Source organism: Syngnathoides biaculeatus, chromosome 15 (genome assembly GCF_019802595.1).
Source record: "Syngnathoides biaculeatus isolate LvHL_M chromosome 15, ASM1980259v1, whole genome shotgun sequence".
Lineage (NCBI taxonomy): Eukaryota > Metazoa > Chordata > Actinopteri > Syngnathiformes > Syngnathidae > Syngnathoides > Syngnathoides biaculeatus.
In genome coordinates, this window is record NC_084654.1 from 20,592,501 (window position 1) to 20,609,948 (window position 17,448).

General features: G+C 42.5%; 1 protein-coding gene across 1 annotated transcript in view; it reads right to left on the bottom strand.

Moving 5' to 3' along the window:
- myo10l1 (myosin X, like 1) overlaps positions 1-11,162 on the bottom strand; it is a 45,680-nt gene extending 34,518 nt beyond the window's left edge. Inside the window, exons 1-2 of the mRNA XM_061844375.1 lie at positions 10,926-11,162; positions 179-277 (exon numbers count right to left, since the gene is read on the bottom strand). Coding sequence (XP_061700359.1) covers positions 179-277; positions 10,926-11,162 — 336 coding nt within the window. The remainder of the gene's footprint in view (positions 1-178; positions 278-10,925) is intronic.
- Positions 11,163-17,448: the final 6,286 nt, after the last annotated feature.

The window sequence follows — 17,448 nt, forward strand, 5'->3', positions numbered from 1 at the left end:
TGGCCGTTCTCAGAATGAATGTAAATATAGTGAAGCTGCTTTTAGCTGCCTTTCGCTTCACTGCTAAGCTTAAACCCAGAGCATATTGCCAGAGGTGCCTACGCTCTGGGTTGACATCTGTCCGTTGAACAACCGTATTTGATCCGTATCACATTTCCATGCGCCTGTGAGTTCTTACCTCTCCATAGTCGATCGTGACAACCAGCGTTCCGTCCCCGCAGGAATTGACCGTGGCCGGAACCAGCTGTTCTTTCTCCCTAACCCAAACACGGGCCCCCTGGAAAACAACAAACAGCAAAAATATGTTTATTAAAGCTGCAAGGAGCGACCAACGAGGAGTGCGGAGCAAAGGGGCATGTTCGTGTTTACAATTTTACCTGGATCCACAGGTCCAGAAAAGAAAAATACTATTTTTAGAACTAAATTGGACATTTCCGAGAAGGGAGATTCCCAAAGTCTGCTACATGTACCACTAAGAGAACCGCTTCAATGCGAACTATTTCAAGTCTGGTTTAGCCCCTTTGTCACCGTGCGCAGCTCAACTTTGCATTCGCTGTTGGCAAATAAAAACAGCTGTGTTTTCTCCAAGAGCCAAACCGGGTATGGTTTCAACACGTGAGCCGCTATTGCAGTCGGGTCCGCATGACTGCACCGACAGATGTGTGTAATGAAAGATAAAGACCGGAACATCTGGACTTTGGGCCTCTGTACAGCAACAAGCGCTTGAAAACTGTGTGCGGGCGGTTGGTCTTCCCGTCTATCGGGGTCTGTCAAACGTGACCCAATGACCGGACGACCTCAGCCTCTCGGTGGCTCTTCGGTCCAAGAACGCATCCGGCACGCTCAAATGCTCGTCTCGCTTTCTGGGGAGGTTTTCGTTGAAGGGTTGGAAAAGACAGAGCCACACAGTTCTCTCATTCCTCCTCATCTTTATGTCTTCCTCCCATCCCCCCTTCCTCTCCTCCCCTCTTGGTCCAGACAGGCAAGGATGGACACGCAATGCAAGAAACCTTTCACAGGGAGGGATCGGGGTACGCAAAACCTAATCTTGTTGAAATGCTCCATTAAAGCTCACCGTAAAATTACATCCCCCCCTTGACCTCACGTGTCGAACTGATGATCCCAAACCGAGGAAGGATACTTGCTGATTGTGTGCCCACAAGCACCAGAAAAAGCAAAAAAAAAAAAAAAAAGCCGTTCATTCCAATATTCTACCTTCTAAGCACGTTGTTTACTGTATATAAGCTATTTGTAAGAATAGGAGATGGTGCTAAAGCATGTTAAGTGCCTTGTAGGTAGAAAAACACATTTGGAGTTCCTCAAGGCTCACTACTCTGACTTCTTTAGGTTATTCTTGACACGATACTATTCCATTTTAAAATGTTATTTTAAGTGGTACCATTTACGTGGTCAGTATTGATTTATCTTAAATCCATACATCCACTATCCAAGCCTCTTATCCTCACAAGAGTTGGAGGAAAGCTGGAGCCTATCCCGGCTCGCTTCGGGCGAAAGGCAGACTACACCCTGAACTGGTTGCGGGTCAGTCGCAGGGCAGATATCAACGCCATCCCTAGCGGGAATCGATCAATTATTCGTATCAAAAAAATACATAATGTTGCTATGTGGCCAACGATTGGCCGGCAACCAGCTCAGGGTGTACCCAGCCTATATCCCGAAGATAGCTGGGATAGGCTCCAGGAAGCTAAGATAATGGATAATCATAAATGTTATTATTGACATTGACCATGGACAGCTGGGATAGGCTCCAGCACTCGCCGCAACCCTCGTGAGGATAAGCAGGTTTTTTTTTTTTTTACATATAACCTAAAGTAAACATTTTGTAATCATTATTTATTATTTGATTGGATTGGAGTTTATGCAGGATTTTGGTCAGTATGGATGCATAAACTTGATTTGAGCATAAGAGTCATAAGATCATGAAGGGAAAATGAATCTAATTGCAAAGAAGCATGCAAGGTTTATAGTTGGTATTCCGGGGGTGGGGGTGGGGTGGATGCATTTGTGTATATATTGATTTGGTGTAAAAGGGTCATACAAAGCTGTCATAAAGCAATTTGATTTCTTCCCCCCCCGAGCAGCATCCCAATGCCTGAAAGTGTGTCAGTAATATTCCATTAAAGGTGATAACACAGCCGGGACAGACGGGCTTTCAGCAGATTATATCGGCGGCAAAAGAGAACTGACGTTTGCGTTGACATTCCAGTGTGCGTGTGTGCGTGTCACCTGTCCGGTGGGAGTCACACTAAACAGGATTAGAGTTGAAACCCAACACTGGAGGTATGAACACACAAACACACACAAAAAAAAACAGCTGGTGTTTTTATAAGATCACTGGACAAAACTCTCGGAGAGAGAGTGTTAATATTGAAATAAATTAGCACTAGCACAACTGAAGATTATTATAATTTGCTTTTATTTAATCAATCATTTAAATATTATATTATAACATTCTACTACAATACAAATCTTATATTATCTTTGTTTTTAATTAGAGTGCTGTTTGATTTAAAGCTGACATTATTTTTGAATTTAATTAGAATGTTGTTTCATTTAAAATTTTCCATTGTTTTTGTATTTAATTAGAGTCTCATTTTATTTTATTATTTATTTTATTCTGAAATATTCTCTTAATTATTTTGAGTATAGTCTTGTATTTAATGGTATATATATATATATATATATATATATATATATATATATATATATATATATATATATATAGCGTTAATATTGAATTAAGTTAGCATTAGCACAATTGAGGATTATTATTAATCGCTTTTATTTGATCAATCATTTAAATATTGTATTATAACATTCTACTACAATACAAATCTTATATTATTTTTGTATTTAATTAGAGTGCTGTTTTATTTAAAATTGAGGATTATTATTAATCGCTTTTATTTGATCAATCATTTAAATATTGTATTATAACATTCTACTACAATACAAATCGTATATTATTTTTGTATTTAATTAGAGTGCTGTTTTATTTAAAATCTGAAATTATTTTTGTATTTAATTACAATGTTGTTTAATTTAAAATCGTACATTATTTTTGTATTTAATTCTAATCTAATTCTATATTATTCTTTATTTTATTTTAACTGTTAATATTAAAATGTAAGAAAATAATGAAAATTTTTGTCCTGCTTTAAAGTTATTCTGTACTATGCATACTGAGCAATATTACATATTGTAGTAACAGGGATATTGCTATAAACCGGTCCAACATTTAAACATGACCATTCTATTCCTTATTGTCATTTTTGTAATTGATATTGTATATACCAGTCAATATTCGGGGAACTTTTGAATTTGACCTTTAACCTTCTGTAAACACACAACACGACAGTATTGAAATGAATGAGTGTGTGTTTGTGTGTGTGTGTGCGTATGCAATGTAAATGTAAATCATCTTCGAGTGGCCATTTTTGATCGGCCTGCTAATTATTCTATTCTCTCTCATCTTGGATTAAACGACAATCTCTCTCTCACACACACCCGCGCATTCACACACAAAGACTCTATGGCAACAGGACTCCACGGCAACAGGGCGCCATGGCAACAGCCTCCGTCTTCGCTTGGTGCAGATGAATGCTGGGAGATGTAGTCCCCAGTTTTGCTGTGAGATTCTGGTGTTGTATTTGCACTCATAGTTGTGTACGATGTAACAAAAGAATACAATAAGAAAATTGAGATTGAATTAAATTTCACACTTCAAAAAAATATAGTAAAATAATAGTAAAAAATTTGAAAATATGAGAAACACGGCACCTCAAATTTATATACAAAAGAAAAAAAATATGAAATCGTGTTATACGGGTATATATGGGTGCCCTGATGTGGCAGTTAACGCACTTAAACTTACTTTACAATAAGCAACAATTTTTGACAATTAGTGCATTTCATAGATTTCGTATATTCAATCAAAAAATGAGGGTTCAATTTCTTAAATGCCTTTCCCACTTGAAGTATACCGTCAAACTAAACCTAAAACAAAGTGTATTAAATGTATTATATCATTGACTTGCTAACGGTTTGTATCAATAGTTGCTGTTTTCCGACTATCTAGCCAACGGATATTTGAACACAAATGGTGGAGCAACACATGTAAATAGATAAAATAACAGTACTCACAGCATATATTCTTTATCCTCCTATTAGAAGCATATTCTTTGTTTGTTTCTGCATGACTACGTTATACAGTCCTGCCAACTGGTGAGCAAGGGGGGCACACCAGAAGGACCAGCACACTGAATTGAGTTGCGACGTTGAATCATGATGTGCAAACTGTTAAATGCTTTACATTCTATTTAATTATGTTATCATGGTATGTTCTGGCGGCACGGTGGCTCAGCTGGAAAGTGTTGGCCTCACAGTTCTGAGGTCCTGGGTTCAATCCCTAGCCCGTCTGTGTGGAGTTTCCATATTCTCTCCGTGCCTGCGTGGGTTCTGTCCGGGCACTCCGGTTTCCTCCCACCTCCCCAAACACATGCAACAATAATTGGACACTCTAAATTGCACGTAGGTGTGATTGTGAGCACGGCTGTTTGTCTCCATGTGCCCTGCGATTGGCTGGCAACCAGTTCAGGGTGTACCCCGCCTCCTGGGATAGGCTCCAGCACTCCCTGCGACACTCGTGAGGATAAGCGGCGAAGAAAATGGATGGGTGGATGGATCGTTATTGTCTTGTACTAGAAAAAAAAAAAAGCTTTAAAAATTTAAAAACGGAAACCACGAGCAAGTTGACAACGCATTAAAACGTTAACTCCGTTATCCATGCACCAATTGTGAAGATATTTCATAGTAGAGGAGCGAATTCGGTCATATGTTGCGGCTTGGACTCATTTTGGGGGTGGGGGTGAAAAGCATTCTGGGAGATGCTATTTTCGTTTGAATTGCCTTACAGTAGCACAGACTCGATGCCTTTTGACGGCAGTAGTGGTGTCCCACCTACACGCGAGCTCGCGAAAGTAGGCTACGGCGAGGGACCCGTGGCACCGAGCTGTAGCTTCAGGGAGGACCGAGGAGAGAAAAAAAAAAAAAGAGAAAAGAAAAGAAAGAAAGAAAAAAGGACCAAAGTAACGTGAAGCGGCTTCCTGAGCAGAACAAATGTGTTGGAAGCATCTGAATATAGGTCACACATCTCCAGCGACTCTTCCCTCCCCTCTTGCCCGCCTTGCCTCGAATCCTGCATCATTTCCAGCACAATCTACAGATATGGCCAAAGGCTATGCTGAAATATGGATCACACGCGCGCGTTCTGATCCGTTCGCCGCGCAAACGAGCCGCTTTCATAGTTTCCGTTGAGTTTCTGCGGCTTCCTCAACATCATTCAAACGAACGATGAATATTCCGCTGCAGAGTTCTGAAGTTCTGCCCATCCTCGCTCTACCTGAAAGCTTTCCGCAAAAGGTAGTTTTTAATACTTTATATATGTTATATAAACAGATTGTTCATATTGCTTATCCCAACTGTATTTAAAAATCAATTTAAAAAAAAAAATTAAATTCACTTTATGCCGATGACCCTGGGGTTTCCCTCAGTCCCGGTATGAGCAACAACACCTTCGTGAAAATTATTATCCAAGCTGCTTATCCTCACAAGGGTTGCGGGAAAGCCGGAGCCTATCCCAGCTAGCTTCGGGCAAAAGGCGGACTACACCCTGAACTGGTCGCCAGTCAGTTGCACCGCAGATATTGACATCATCGCTGAGCGGGAATCGATCCCACGCTGACCGCACCAAAGACAGGCGTGTGAACCACTACACCATCAGTGACTCTGAACCCCTCATGAATATTCCCCATAAATGGCGTTATTTTTCCGCGATGAAACTGTACTGGAAAAAAAAAAATGCAGCACCGAAGCAAAATGCAGAACACAAATATTGTGGAATATAATACAGTACTGCAGTATCTAGAGTGAAGAAAGAGCAACGTGCTAAGCTAACAACAGTAATAGCACCACCTGCATTTGTTTACGTCCCCATCAATGTCCAAAAGATGCACCGAAATACTATATTTTGTATATGAACATACATCGCTAACGACCTAGCCTAGACTTAGCTCAGTCAAGATGCATCACTCCAACATAGTTCTTTTCTACCAATACTTTTATGAGAAAGCGGTGGGGATTATTATGCAATGCAAATATTTTGGGATCATTTCATGTAGTATATTTAAGGTTTAAACTATTAATATAAGTGCGAGTCATTTTTTTTCATTTTTTGGAACCCCCATGAAATGTCATCTAAACAAAGACGCATGGACTTGTGTAAGTTACAATTGTTTTGAGACAAAAATATCATTTTAACTGTTCTAAAACTGATTCCCGAAAAAATATCTAATTAACTAAATACCCGTAGCTTAGAAACGTTCGCTAAAATGTATTTTTTTTTCCCACTTATCCCTTATTCTTAATGACAAATAAATGAGTTGCAAATTAGCTTTTATTGGCAGCATTATGTTGCTGTGTCTTCCTTAATTTTGCTATAAAACAAGTTTATTCACAAAAGTTTTGTCTCAATATACACACAACCCTGTAACCAAAACCTGGGGGAGGAGAACAAAAGTGAGCAACGTGACTCAGCAAAAACGCCACTGAGCTACTTGCTCTGACCATAGGTCGCCGTATATAGTTATAGATTATACATTATGTGCATCCATCCATTATCTTCGTTTTATTTGGGTGTTGAGTTGCGGCGGCAGCCCAGGCTTCCCTCCCCCCAGCCACTTCGTTCAGCTCTTCGGTGGATGGGGATCACGAGGCGTTCCCTGGCCAGCCGGGAGACGTGGTCCCTCCAGCGGGTCCTGGGTCAGCCCCGGAACCGACGTGCCCAGAACAAGGAGGCTGTAACGGTAGGGGCTGGGGGGGTTAAAAATGTGGTGGAGCACCTGGCCGTCCATGAGAGTATATTTATAATAATACCAATCCCCCAGGTTCTAAATCATTTTTGATCATATATGACCCCATTAATCATATTTTTAAAAGAATAGTATATTACTGTATAACATTTTTTTTCCCCCGAACAAGTTAGCATAGGGGCGGCACGGCGGATCAGCTGGGAAAGCGTTGGCCTCGCAGTTCTGAAGTCCCGGGTTCGATCCCAGACCCGCCTGTGTGGCGTTTGCATGTTCTCCCCGCGCCTGCGTGGGTTTTCTCTGGGTGGGCTCTCCGGTTTCCTCCCACATCCCCAAAAACATGCAACATTAATTGGACACTCTAAATTGCCCCTAGGTGTGATTGTGAGTGTGAATGGTTGTTTGTCTGTACGTGCCCTGTGATTGGCTGGCAAACAGTTCAGGGTGTACAACCAGATGGGATAGGCTCTAGCACTCCTTGCAACCCTCGTGAGGATAAGCGGAAAAAGAAAATGGATGGATGGATGTATAGCAAAAAAAATTTCCAGACAAATTAGCATAGGAGCTAACAGCTAGCATGTGCTACTGAGCAAAAAACTTGTGTAACCTTTGATGTTTGAGCTGGATAAATCCAATAACATGATGGTTTATTGTACCCTTTTTTTGTAAACGCAACAAAAATATGGTTAAAAAAAATTGTCAGTTTCTAAAAAAAATTTTTAGTACAGATATTGTCCCCTGATTCTGGAATGACTCATAAAGGTTTTGAGGGGGAAGGACAAGCATTATTAGCGAATTATTGGGATTTAGTGACGGTCGACTGCATCACCAACTAGAATCGAGCAGTAGTTCATCCCAGAATAAAGATATAGATGATGATTTGCAGTGCAATATCTCACTTATTCCATTCATCCATCGCCACCACTCCCCACAAGAGACACCATACCCTAACCCCCCCCCCCCCCCTCCTCCAGCTGTGCACCACCCCGATGCACGCATCCACCCAAAAGTGAAAACAGAAAGACATCAAAAGCCACAGAAATGGGGGGCTTTTCGAGCCCGGGGAGGGCAGATTTTTTTTTTGCAAAGCCGAGCACACGTTCGCAGATTTGCCCTTTTTAATCCGGCCCAGAGCTTTATGGAGGCGAAAACAGCGCCAGATCTCCTTTGGGCCAATTTTGTCTTTCATCCAAGACCGGAGACGGGCCTATAGGTTGCCCTGCAGTAAGTGACCATCGTGCACGGCTTGCTTGCTATGCGAAGGAGGGGGCACGTTTTCTACACCTGCAACCGTAGCGAGTGGGGGAAAAAAAATGAACAAAAACAACAACAACAAAAAAAGCATCCTCGCGTCAAAGCAAATCCAGCCTAAACGACGCCTGACGCGTCACTAACAGCGATGTGCGTTTCTTACCTCCGCGAAAAACGCCTCCATCCTGCTCCGTCAGTCCGCCCAGACGTCGCGCGCGCCGGGCCCGGGGAGAGCGCACACGCTGGCCCCGCTCGCCGGTGCGCAGATCTCCGCGTGGTCGCTCCAAAATGAGAGGGGGGGCGACTCGCGGCGTGGATGCCTCCGTGCTGGCGTGTGCGCGTCCCATTCACATCAGCACCATCGTCACCATCATCATCTGATTCTTCTTCTTCTTCTTCTCCTTCTTCTTCTTCTCGTGACAAATCCACAGATGGATGACGGGAGGTGGGGGTTGGGGGGGGGGTCCACGAATGACTGCTTTTGCTCGTCGTCTGTGGACCTCCTCGTGTTTTGTGCGTGTATGTGTGTGTGAGAGTTTCAAACCTTTTAGTCACTACTGTATAGTACAACTGACCAACCATATTACAATTAGTTATTATTAGAAAGAATATTAGAGGTTGTCAAACTTTTATCAGTTCAAAAAATACTGCAATTATCACCGTGACCATAATGACGAATATTAAATTACAGAATCAGAACGTGGTAAAGTGACCATTGTGCAAATGGTGCAGGCTTCAAGAAATGTAAGCCTGTAGGGAGGTTTCATCAAAAATCAGGTACAGGTTTTATGAATAAAAACTTTATTCAATATTATTAGAAACCACAATGACCTCATGCACAAGTTGTACTGAAACAATGCCATGTTGGAAAATTTAAAAACTACCCAAATGACAATGAAATGATAAAAATGAACACAAATGCTTTATACTTAAAAGCTGAAGAAAACTGAATTCTACATAATAAATGTACTGTAATAGATTTTATAAAATGAAAAAAAAGGGCATTTCGCCATTTCTTATATTCTTTTGCACTTACAGGCCACCGTAGTAACATTAATTCAGTAATTCTTTCATATGCCGTTAGATGGGGCTATTGTACCACTATTGGCACAAGTACCCCACAGAGAATGACTTCAATAGATGACCATCCATCCACCCATTTTCTTTTTTTGCCGCTTATCCTCATGAGGGTCGCGGGGAGCGCTGGAGCCTATCCCAGGTGTCAACGGGATGGAGGCGGGGTAACACCCTGAACTGCTTGACAGCCAATCACAGGGGACATCGAGACAAATAACCACACTCACAATCACACCTACGGGCAATTTAGAGTGTCCAATTAATGTTGCATGTTTTTGGGATGTGGAAGGAAACCGGTGTACCCGGAGGAAACTGACGCAGGCACGGGGGGAACATGCGAACTCCACACAGGCGGGTCCGGGATTGAACACGGGACCTCAGAACTGTGAAGCCAACGCTTTACCAGCTGACCACCGTGTCGCTCAATAGATGACCAATAAAACAAATTTGTTAATACATGTATGAGAATTACCCATAACTAAAACACGTTAGCAAGTGTATTACACCGACCAGTAACTCGAACGTATTTGACTGACCAATAGCATGAGAGAGAGTTGAGAAAGGGGAGGAGCTCGGGGGTCAGTAGGATCTGGACGCTGCCCGCGAACAAGCCTCTCCTCTTTTGACTTTTAGGTAGGTAACACACATTTGATCCGAAATGAGACTAAGGGCATGTTGAACACTGAATGCTGTTGTCAAGTGGAGACTATGGAGCACGATACTGTCATGAACCAGGCTGGACCACGGCCAAGACCTGTCACCGCTCGCAGCTGTTTCACATGGGGGCTGTAATTAGGTGGAGTATTTAAGTTGGAGTTTTGCTCACTGGCATGCGCCAGTTCGTTGTGCCCTGAGTTTGTGAGTGGCATTCACCGACAGTAGGAATCTCCACCACTGAAAATGGTGAAGTGTTGAGCTATCCTCGTCACAGTGTTTCTGCGCCACCTGGGTTCGGATAAAACTACGCCTAACATCGTGTCCTCGTCTTGGAGTCCTGCATTTGGGTCCAGCCCCGTGTCGGAGGTCCATGACAGAAACTGCACGAACAGAATAAATAAAAAATACTGGTTGTGGTAAGGAAACATTTATTGAAAGAGGAGACTGTGGGCAGCCAGAAAATACACTGTAGCTGTAGCTAACGTGGGCTATACATTTTTTTTAGATTGAAATTAGCATATTTTCAAGTATTTAAAGAGAATAAAGTCTGATACGCCAAGATTTTACTAGCATAAATTACATTTTTTTCCAAGAATAAAGTGATGTATTTTTTTAAATAAAGTCATATATTTATGAGACAAAAAATCACACATTTTTTAGAAGAAAAAAACACGTGGATACGTGAATGAAGTTCTAAAGATATTTCGTGCCTACAGTTCCTCAGCAGCACAATGCCCGTGAGAAAACTAAAGTTCATTTTAGAAAAAAATTATGACAGAGGAGATTAAGGGACGCCAGAAAATGGGGCACTGGAGCCAAGGAGAGACTATGGGGCATAATAATACGGCAAAGCTTTAACGTTAGCATGTACTCTGACTTCAACTATGAAATGATGTCTATATTAGCGCCTGTCAGTTGGCGATCATTTTATATGATAGGAAAAAGACCCCACCCCCTTCACGCTGAATCCAGGTGGTGAGCACCCCCCCCCCCCCATGTAGTGAAAGATGTCGAAAACAACAGGGGTAAAAATAGCCATTAAGGATAACATACCAGGTCCCCAAAGACATCACTTTGTCCACGTAGTAGCAGACAGATGGTTGATGTGCAAACGTGCGCTTTTTGATTGGACCCACCCCCCAATTCTGAGGCCGCGGGGGCCAGGTGCAGCGGCCGCAGCGGGCCCAGCAGCGTGAGGCCTCGTCGGGGTGCGGCTTTGTGAAAGCTCAGCCTCCTCCCCCCTGGAGCCCCCGGAGGTAAATGTGCGATGCTCACTATGGGCTTCTCCATCTTTACACTCCCCCACCCCCCGTTTACCTCTCTTGGGGAACTCTTACTACTCACAGAGAGGAATAAAAAATATCGGGGTATGATGGGATAATTGTTTCATACGTACCATAAATGCATCATGGCATTTTCCTTAGTGGGATCATAGCCAAGGTCGAAAGATCCAGCAAGACATAAAAACAAATTCTACCTTGAATAATGATTAAAATGGACCAAAAGAAAAAAAGGACAAACGGGGAACATGTCAATATTCCTGGATTTTGAAAATTGATTGGGGATTAAAAATGACAATTTCTATCCAAATCTTAGCTGCATTCAGATTCATTTAGTGAATTTAACATTTAAGATGAAATTTATCATTGGGTAAAGTTGTCTTTTGGTGCTTTTTTCACTCAAAATGTATTCTCATGAAATCACAACTTTATTTTGGAGGAATTATGATTTTTTTCAGACCTAAAACTTCATCCATCCATCCATTTTCTTAGCCGCTTATTCTCACGAGGGTCGCGGGGAGGGCTGTAGCCTATCCCAGCTGTCAACGGGCAGGAGGCGGGGTACACCCTGAACTGGTCGCCAGGCAATCGCAGTGTACATCAAGACAAACAGCCGCACTCACAATCACACCTAGGGTCAATTTAGAGTGTCCAATTAGTGTTGCATGTTTTTGGGATGTGAAAAAAATGAGAAAACCCACGCAGGCACAGGGAGAACATGCAAACTCTGCACAGGCGGGGCCGGGATTGAACCCGGGTCCTAAGAACTGTGAGGCCAATAATTTACCATGCCGCCAGATTTATAACATTTCAGATGAAATTCATATTTGGGAATAAAGTTGCCTTTTCGTGCTTTTTTTCCCCTCTCAAAATATAGTCTCATAAAATTACACACAACTTTATTTTGGGGAAGTTATAACTTTTTCAGAAACAAAACTTTATTCGGGGGAAATTACCCATTTTGTCTGATAAAATGAATACTTTCGAAAAAAATCAAATCTTTGTTTGAAATATTTGTTACGTTTTATGTCCTAAAATATGACGCTTCATTCTCCTGGAATTGCCACTTTATTTTCATAAAATGACAGTACAGTTGTAAAATGTAAACTAATTTATTCTTGTAAAATTCTTCAAACTATGACTTTTTCTCTTGTAATTTCCTCGTAATTTTTTTCCTCAAATTTACACAACTCGATTCTTTGAAAATTACAAAATTTCTCTGAAATTATACACCTAATCTTGAAAAAATATATACAGTATATTATCATTGTTGATTGAGAAAAAAAAATACTGAAGTGAAAAATAAAAGTGCAATTTAACGAAGAAGCCATGCAAATTACACATCAAAAATCTCCCGTCGCACTTCACATGACCCGCAAGCAAAACGTAAGCCCCACCCGACTGGTACTCCCGGATGCCTAAATCCAATGCAATCAACGTGTTCGGCTGGGGGTCCGCGTGGAAGTCGATACTGAAAATGTCCCGGCGAAGGAGATTTTCCCGGGAAAATCCCTACAGTGCAAAAAAAAAAAAAAAAAAAAAAAAATCTGGTGGGGGTCACTGCGGGTGGTAATTACATGGCCGGAGGCCACGGGTGCGTGACGACACTCGCTCGTACACACTGTCCATTTCAAATCTCATTACCATGACAACGGTGTGACCCCTTCGTTGGTGGATTCATACGTTTGTGCGGTGAGAGGAGAACTTTGCTCACTCATCCGACCGTGTCAGGTCTTTTTATTCACTCCGTTTCTCCTTTGTGTCTCCTTCTCTTACCCTGACGCTGCATATTTGTAGTGTGTGCGCATTCACTCACTAATCTAACGAAATGCAATACAATCTCTCTATCTAAAGATGCTGTCTGCATATAATATAAACTTTTAATGCGTCGTTAGGTGCTGCTGTTTTGGTTAGCAACTTAGTTCCGTGGGCTATGGAGAAACGCGCACAACATTGTGGAGCGACCACATGTCAGAGTCTACCGGAATGCTAATGTGTGGTCAAAAATGTCAAACATTTTTAAGAGGGGTAACATATTTTGGTTTGTGCTGCTGTTTTGGTTAACAACAGACTTCAAAGAGTTGTGTTATGGACACAGTATTGTGGAGCAACCGCACACTAACTAGACTCTGCCTGAACACCGTCGCTGTTGAAAGACACAGTCTCCACATAATGTACATCCATCCATTCATTTATTTTTTTACGCTTATCCTCACAAGGGTCGCGGCGAGTGCTGGAGTCTATCCCAGCTGTCAACAGGCAGGTGGCGGGGTATACGCTGAACTGGTTGCCAGCCAATCACAGGGCACATAGAGACAAACAGCCACACTCACAATCGCACCTATGGGCAATTTAGACGGCCCAATCCAATCCAGGCACAGGGAGAATATGCAAACGCCACACAGGCGGGTCCGGGATCAAACCCGGCACCTCAGAACTGTGAGGCCAACGCTTCTCCACGCCGTGCCGCCACAAAATGTACAATTATCTGTTAATACTATGAACAAGCGTCAGTTCGTGCCGCTGTTTTGGCTAGCAAAGCCATTCAAAGGACTATTGAACTAGCATAAAAACGCAAAAACTTATTTTTCTAAAAGGGATTTCGGCGCGTCCGTGCCGGGAAATACTGTGAGCGATCAATTCTGGCTCTTCCGGTCGGGGGTCTCATGCACAGAACAATGCGGATTGACCATGTTTGTAGATCGACCAGAATGCGCTAATTGTCCCCGCACAAATTAAGATGATTTTAAAATCTCATTTGCAGATTACAGTCAAATGCCCCCAATTTCATTCAGTTGAGACTACAGGTTGATGCTCCTGTTTTGGTGAGCAAACGAGATAATAAGCTGTTAAATACGGAATGCGTGGGCCACTATTTGTAAATATAAATAGTGTTGAAATGTACGTACGCTGACAGATGTTTCTCATATTTTGACCATCTCATATTGCTTCACACATCTATAATGTTGGATCCAATCAGATTGTGCAAGCGGTAATAATATTGTCGCCGGTTTGGGGTATGCGTGCGCACACTTTCAGCGTCAGAGCCAATCGGCTTTAGAGCCTCATAAATCTCTCTTCATTTTATTCTACCCTTTGTTTGTTTTTTTACAGCTTCTATTTATGTGCATGACCCGTAGATAACGGATATACGCAGAAAACGGTGTGAAATGTCCCCGGTGGGCAAATTTGGCTCTCTATTGTTTTTTTTTTTTTTTTTATTGAGGAAAGGGGTGTGAGCCCCAAAATACAAAGAAACAATTGTTGCATTGCAGTCACGAAACTGCTTTTACCTTTGTCATTTAAGCCCGAGGGTCATCCTGTGTTTGTGCCTTGATGTCAGTAGTTTTATTTTAAACATTTACAACAAGTAAGCATGCCAAAAATGTAGTCCTGTCCAGGATTTGACACTGATACGGCATTACCCCTTTCTGAGTAAAGAATTAGCATTGTTGGTTTTAAACAAACAAACAAACAAACAAAATAATTAGTTTTTAATCAATAACTTATTGTTTCCCTAAACTAATATTTAGTATTTTACCATCCAGCCATTTTCTTTATCCTCACGAGGGTCGCGGGGAGTGCTGGAGCCTGTCCCAGCTGTCAATGGGCAGGAGGCGGGACACACTCTGAGCTGGTTGTCGTATTTTACCTTTTTCAATAAATTAATTACAAGGGGCGGCACAGTGGAGCAGTTGGTAAAGCGTTGGCCTCACAGTTCTGACGTCCCGGTTTGTGAAATTTGCATGTTTTCTCCATACCTGTGTGGGTTTTCTCCGGGCACTCCGGTTTCCTCCCATATCCCAAAAACATGCAACATTGATTTGACACTCTAAATTGCCCGAAGGTGTGATTTTGAGTGCTTTATGTGCCCTGCGATTGGTTGGGGACCATTTCAGGGTGTACCCCCACCTCCTGCTCGTTGACACAGCTGGGATAGGCTCCAGCACTCCCCGCGACCCTCGTGAGGATAAGCTGCAAAAGAAAATGGATGGATGGTTTCCTTCGGTATGTTAATTTTAAAGTCAATGCATTACAACTCACCAATTTTATGAGGGAAACGAACATTAATGCAACAAACATGACAGGATTTTGAATCTTGTCATGCCCGCACGTGGCCTGTAGAAAAAAATACTTTGCCATACAAAAAAATGTGGCGATCCGAACATGATGCTCAAATCGCTCCGTGAGGATGTCACCTGATCTGTATGACTCATCCAACACAAACACACACACACACACAAACACACACGCACACGCACACACACACACACACGCACATATCATATCTCTGAGGAAGGTCATAATGGAGGCTTGGCTTGAAAATAGTGTCATGGAATAGTGGGAATCAGTTGAAAAATGTGGGAAGAGGATTGAAAATCTGTCAACCACACACGAGTTGACCCAATTTAGGCGTCATTCTGTAATTTTTTTTTTTTTTTTTTGCTTTGACTTATGAGTAAAAACACCAGATAAGAACTCGATGATGGCAGTGAACTGAACTCACTTCACAATAAGCAGCACTTTGGCAAATAGATAACTTTAAAAAAATGGGGTTCATCCTGTGTACTACCACTCCTAGTTGACAAAGAACTACTTGTCTATTTAAAAGAGCCCAACAACTTTGCCAAAACTTTGCCCTCAAGCTAACATTTAATGGAAAATTCCATTGACGTGCTAACAATTAGCGTTGACTGTTATGGTCTTATAATCCTCGTAGCAATAGATATTTGATGTAAATGGTGGTGGTAGGGAAGTCTGGGTATCCCTGCTGAAGCTACTCCCCCCGTGACCCGACCCGGAAAAGCGGTAGAAAATGGATTGGTTGCTTACATTTAATGGAAAATTCCATTGACGTGCTAACAATTAGCATTGACAGTTATGGTCTTGTAACACTCGTAGCAACAGATATTTGACGTAAATGGTGGTGGTAGGGAAGTCTGGGTATCCCCGCTGAAGCTACTCCTCGCGCGACCAGACCTGGAGAAGCGGTAGAATATGGATGGATGCTAACATTTAATGGAAAATTCCATTGACAAGCTAACAATTACCATTGATAGTTACAGTCTTATAACCCTCGTAGCAACGGATATTTGACATAAATGGTGGTGGTAGGGAAGTCTGGGTATCTCCCCCTGTGACCCGACCCAGAGAAGTGATAGAAAATGAATGGATGAACGGATGGTGGTACTTATTCTTTACCTTCGCTATCTCGTTCCGTGTATGTCCTTATCGAGCTGAATATTTTGACGATGGAATGGTTTGAACCAGTCAAGAAATATACCGGTAGATGAAGGTAAATAGATTCAAAATTTCCCCCAAAATATCTCCTGTATTCGGGAAATATATTCTGGAGATGTTGTTTAACTTTTAAAATTATTAACTGGATCCAACGAATGGATCCGATGACCCTCGTCGTCCGTCCTCCACAGGGTGCGCTATAAAGAAGCTGCTCCAGGAAGTGCCGTGTTCTAATTGCTGTGTCGAGACAGGAGCGAGGATGACTTCATCCCGAGAGACCCCCCCACAACTCCACCACCTTTTCCCAGCAACCCCCCGGCTAATGCAACACTTCCCGCCCGTCGCTTGTATATATGGCCGGTGCGACAGCACAACTTTGGGTTCAAATTAGTCGATGCGTCCCAAACCAGCTCGGGTTTCCACCCGCATCCCAAAAACATGCAACATTAATTGAACACTCTAAAATTGCTCGTAGGTGTGATTGTGATTGCGGTTGTTTGTCTCAATGTCCCCTGCGATTGGCTGGCGACCAGTTCAGGGTGTACTCCGCCTCCTGCCCGTTGACAGATGAAACAAGCTCCAGCACTCCCTGTGACCCTTGTGAGGATAAGAGGCTAAGAAAATGGATGGATGATGTTCCACATTGGATCGTATTTTCTCGCTTTCATGACTTTCAGTGCTACGCTATCGTCTGAAGGGTTGGCTAATCCCACTCAAGGCTATTTAAATGACTCAGATTACTTTAATTAACCAGATTACGGACGTCCTTTAAAGAATCTCTCTCTCGCCCAAAACAGATCTCGGTCGAGACGATGTATAATATATACGGACGGAGCCTGAAAATAAACACGACTGTCATGCAAATGCAGCGATGGCTGTAAAATTGTGTAACTCAAGCGGCGCGCAAAAGGCCCAGCTGTCCCGGCACAAGCGCACAATCTTTTAAATATTCAACGCGGCGAACGGGGGCGACAGAAGGTGGGCTCGACTGCGCAAACGATAATCTTGGTAATGCACGGTCAGCTCCTTCGTCTTGTTGTCGTCGAGTGGCGCGG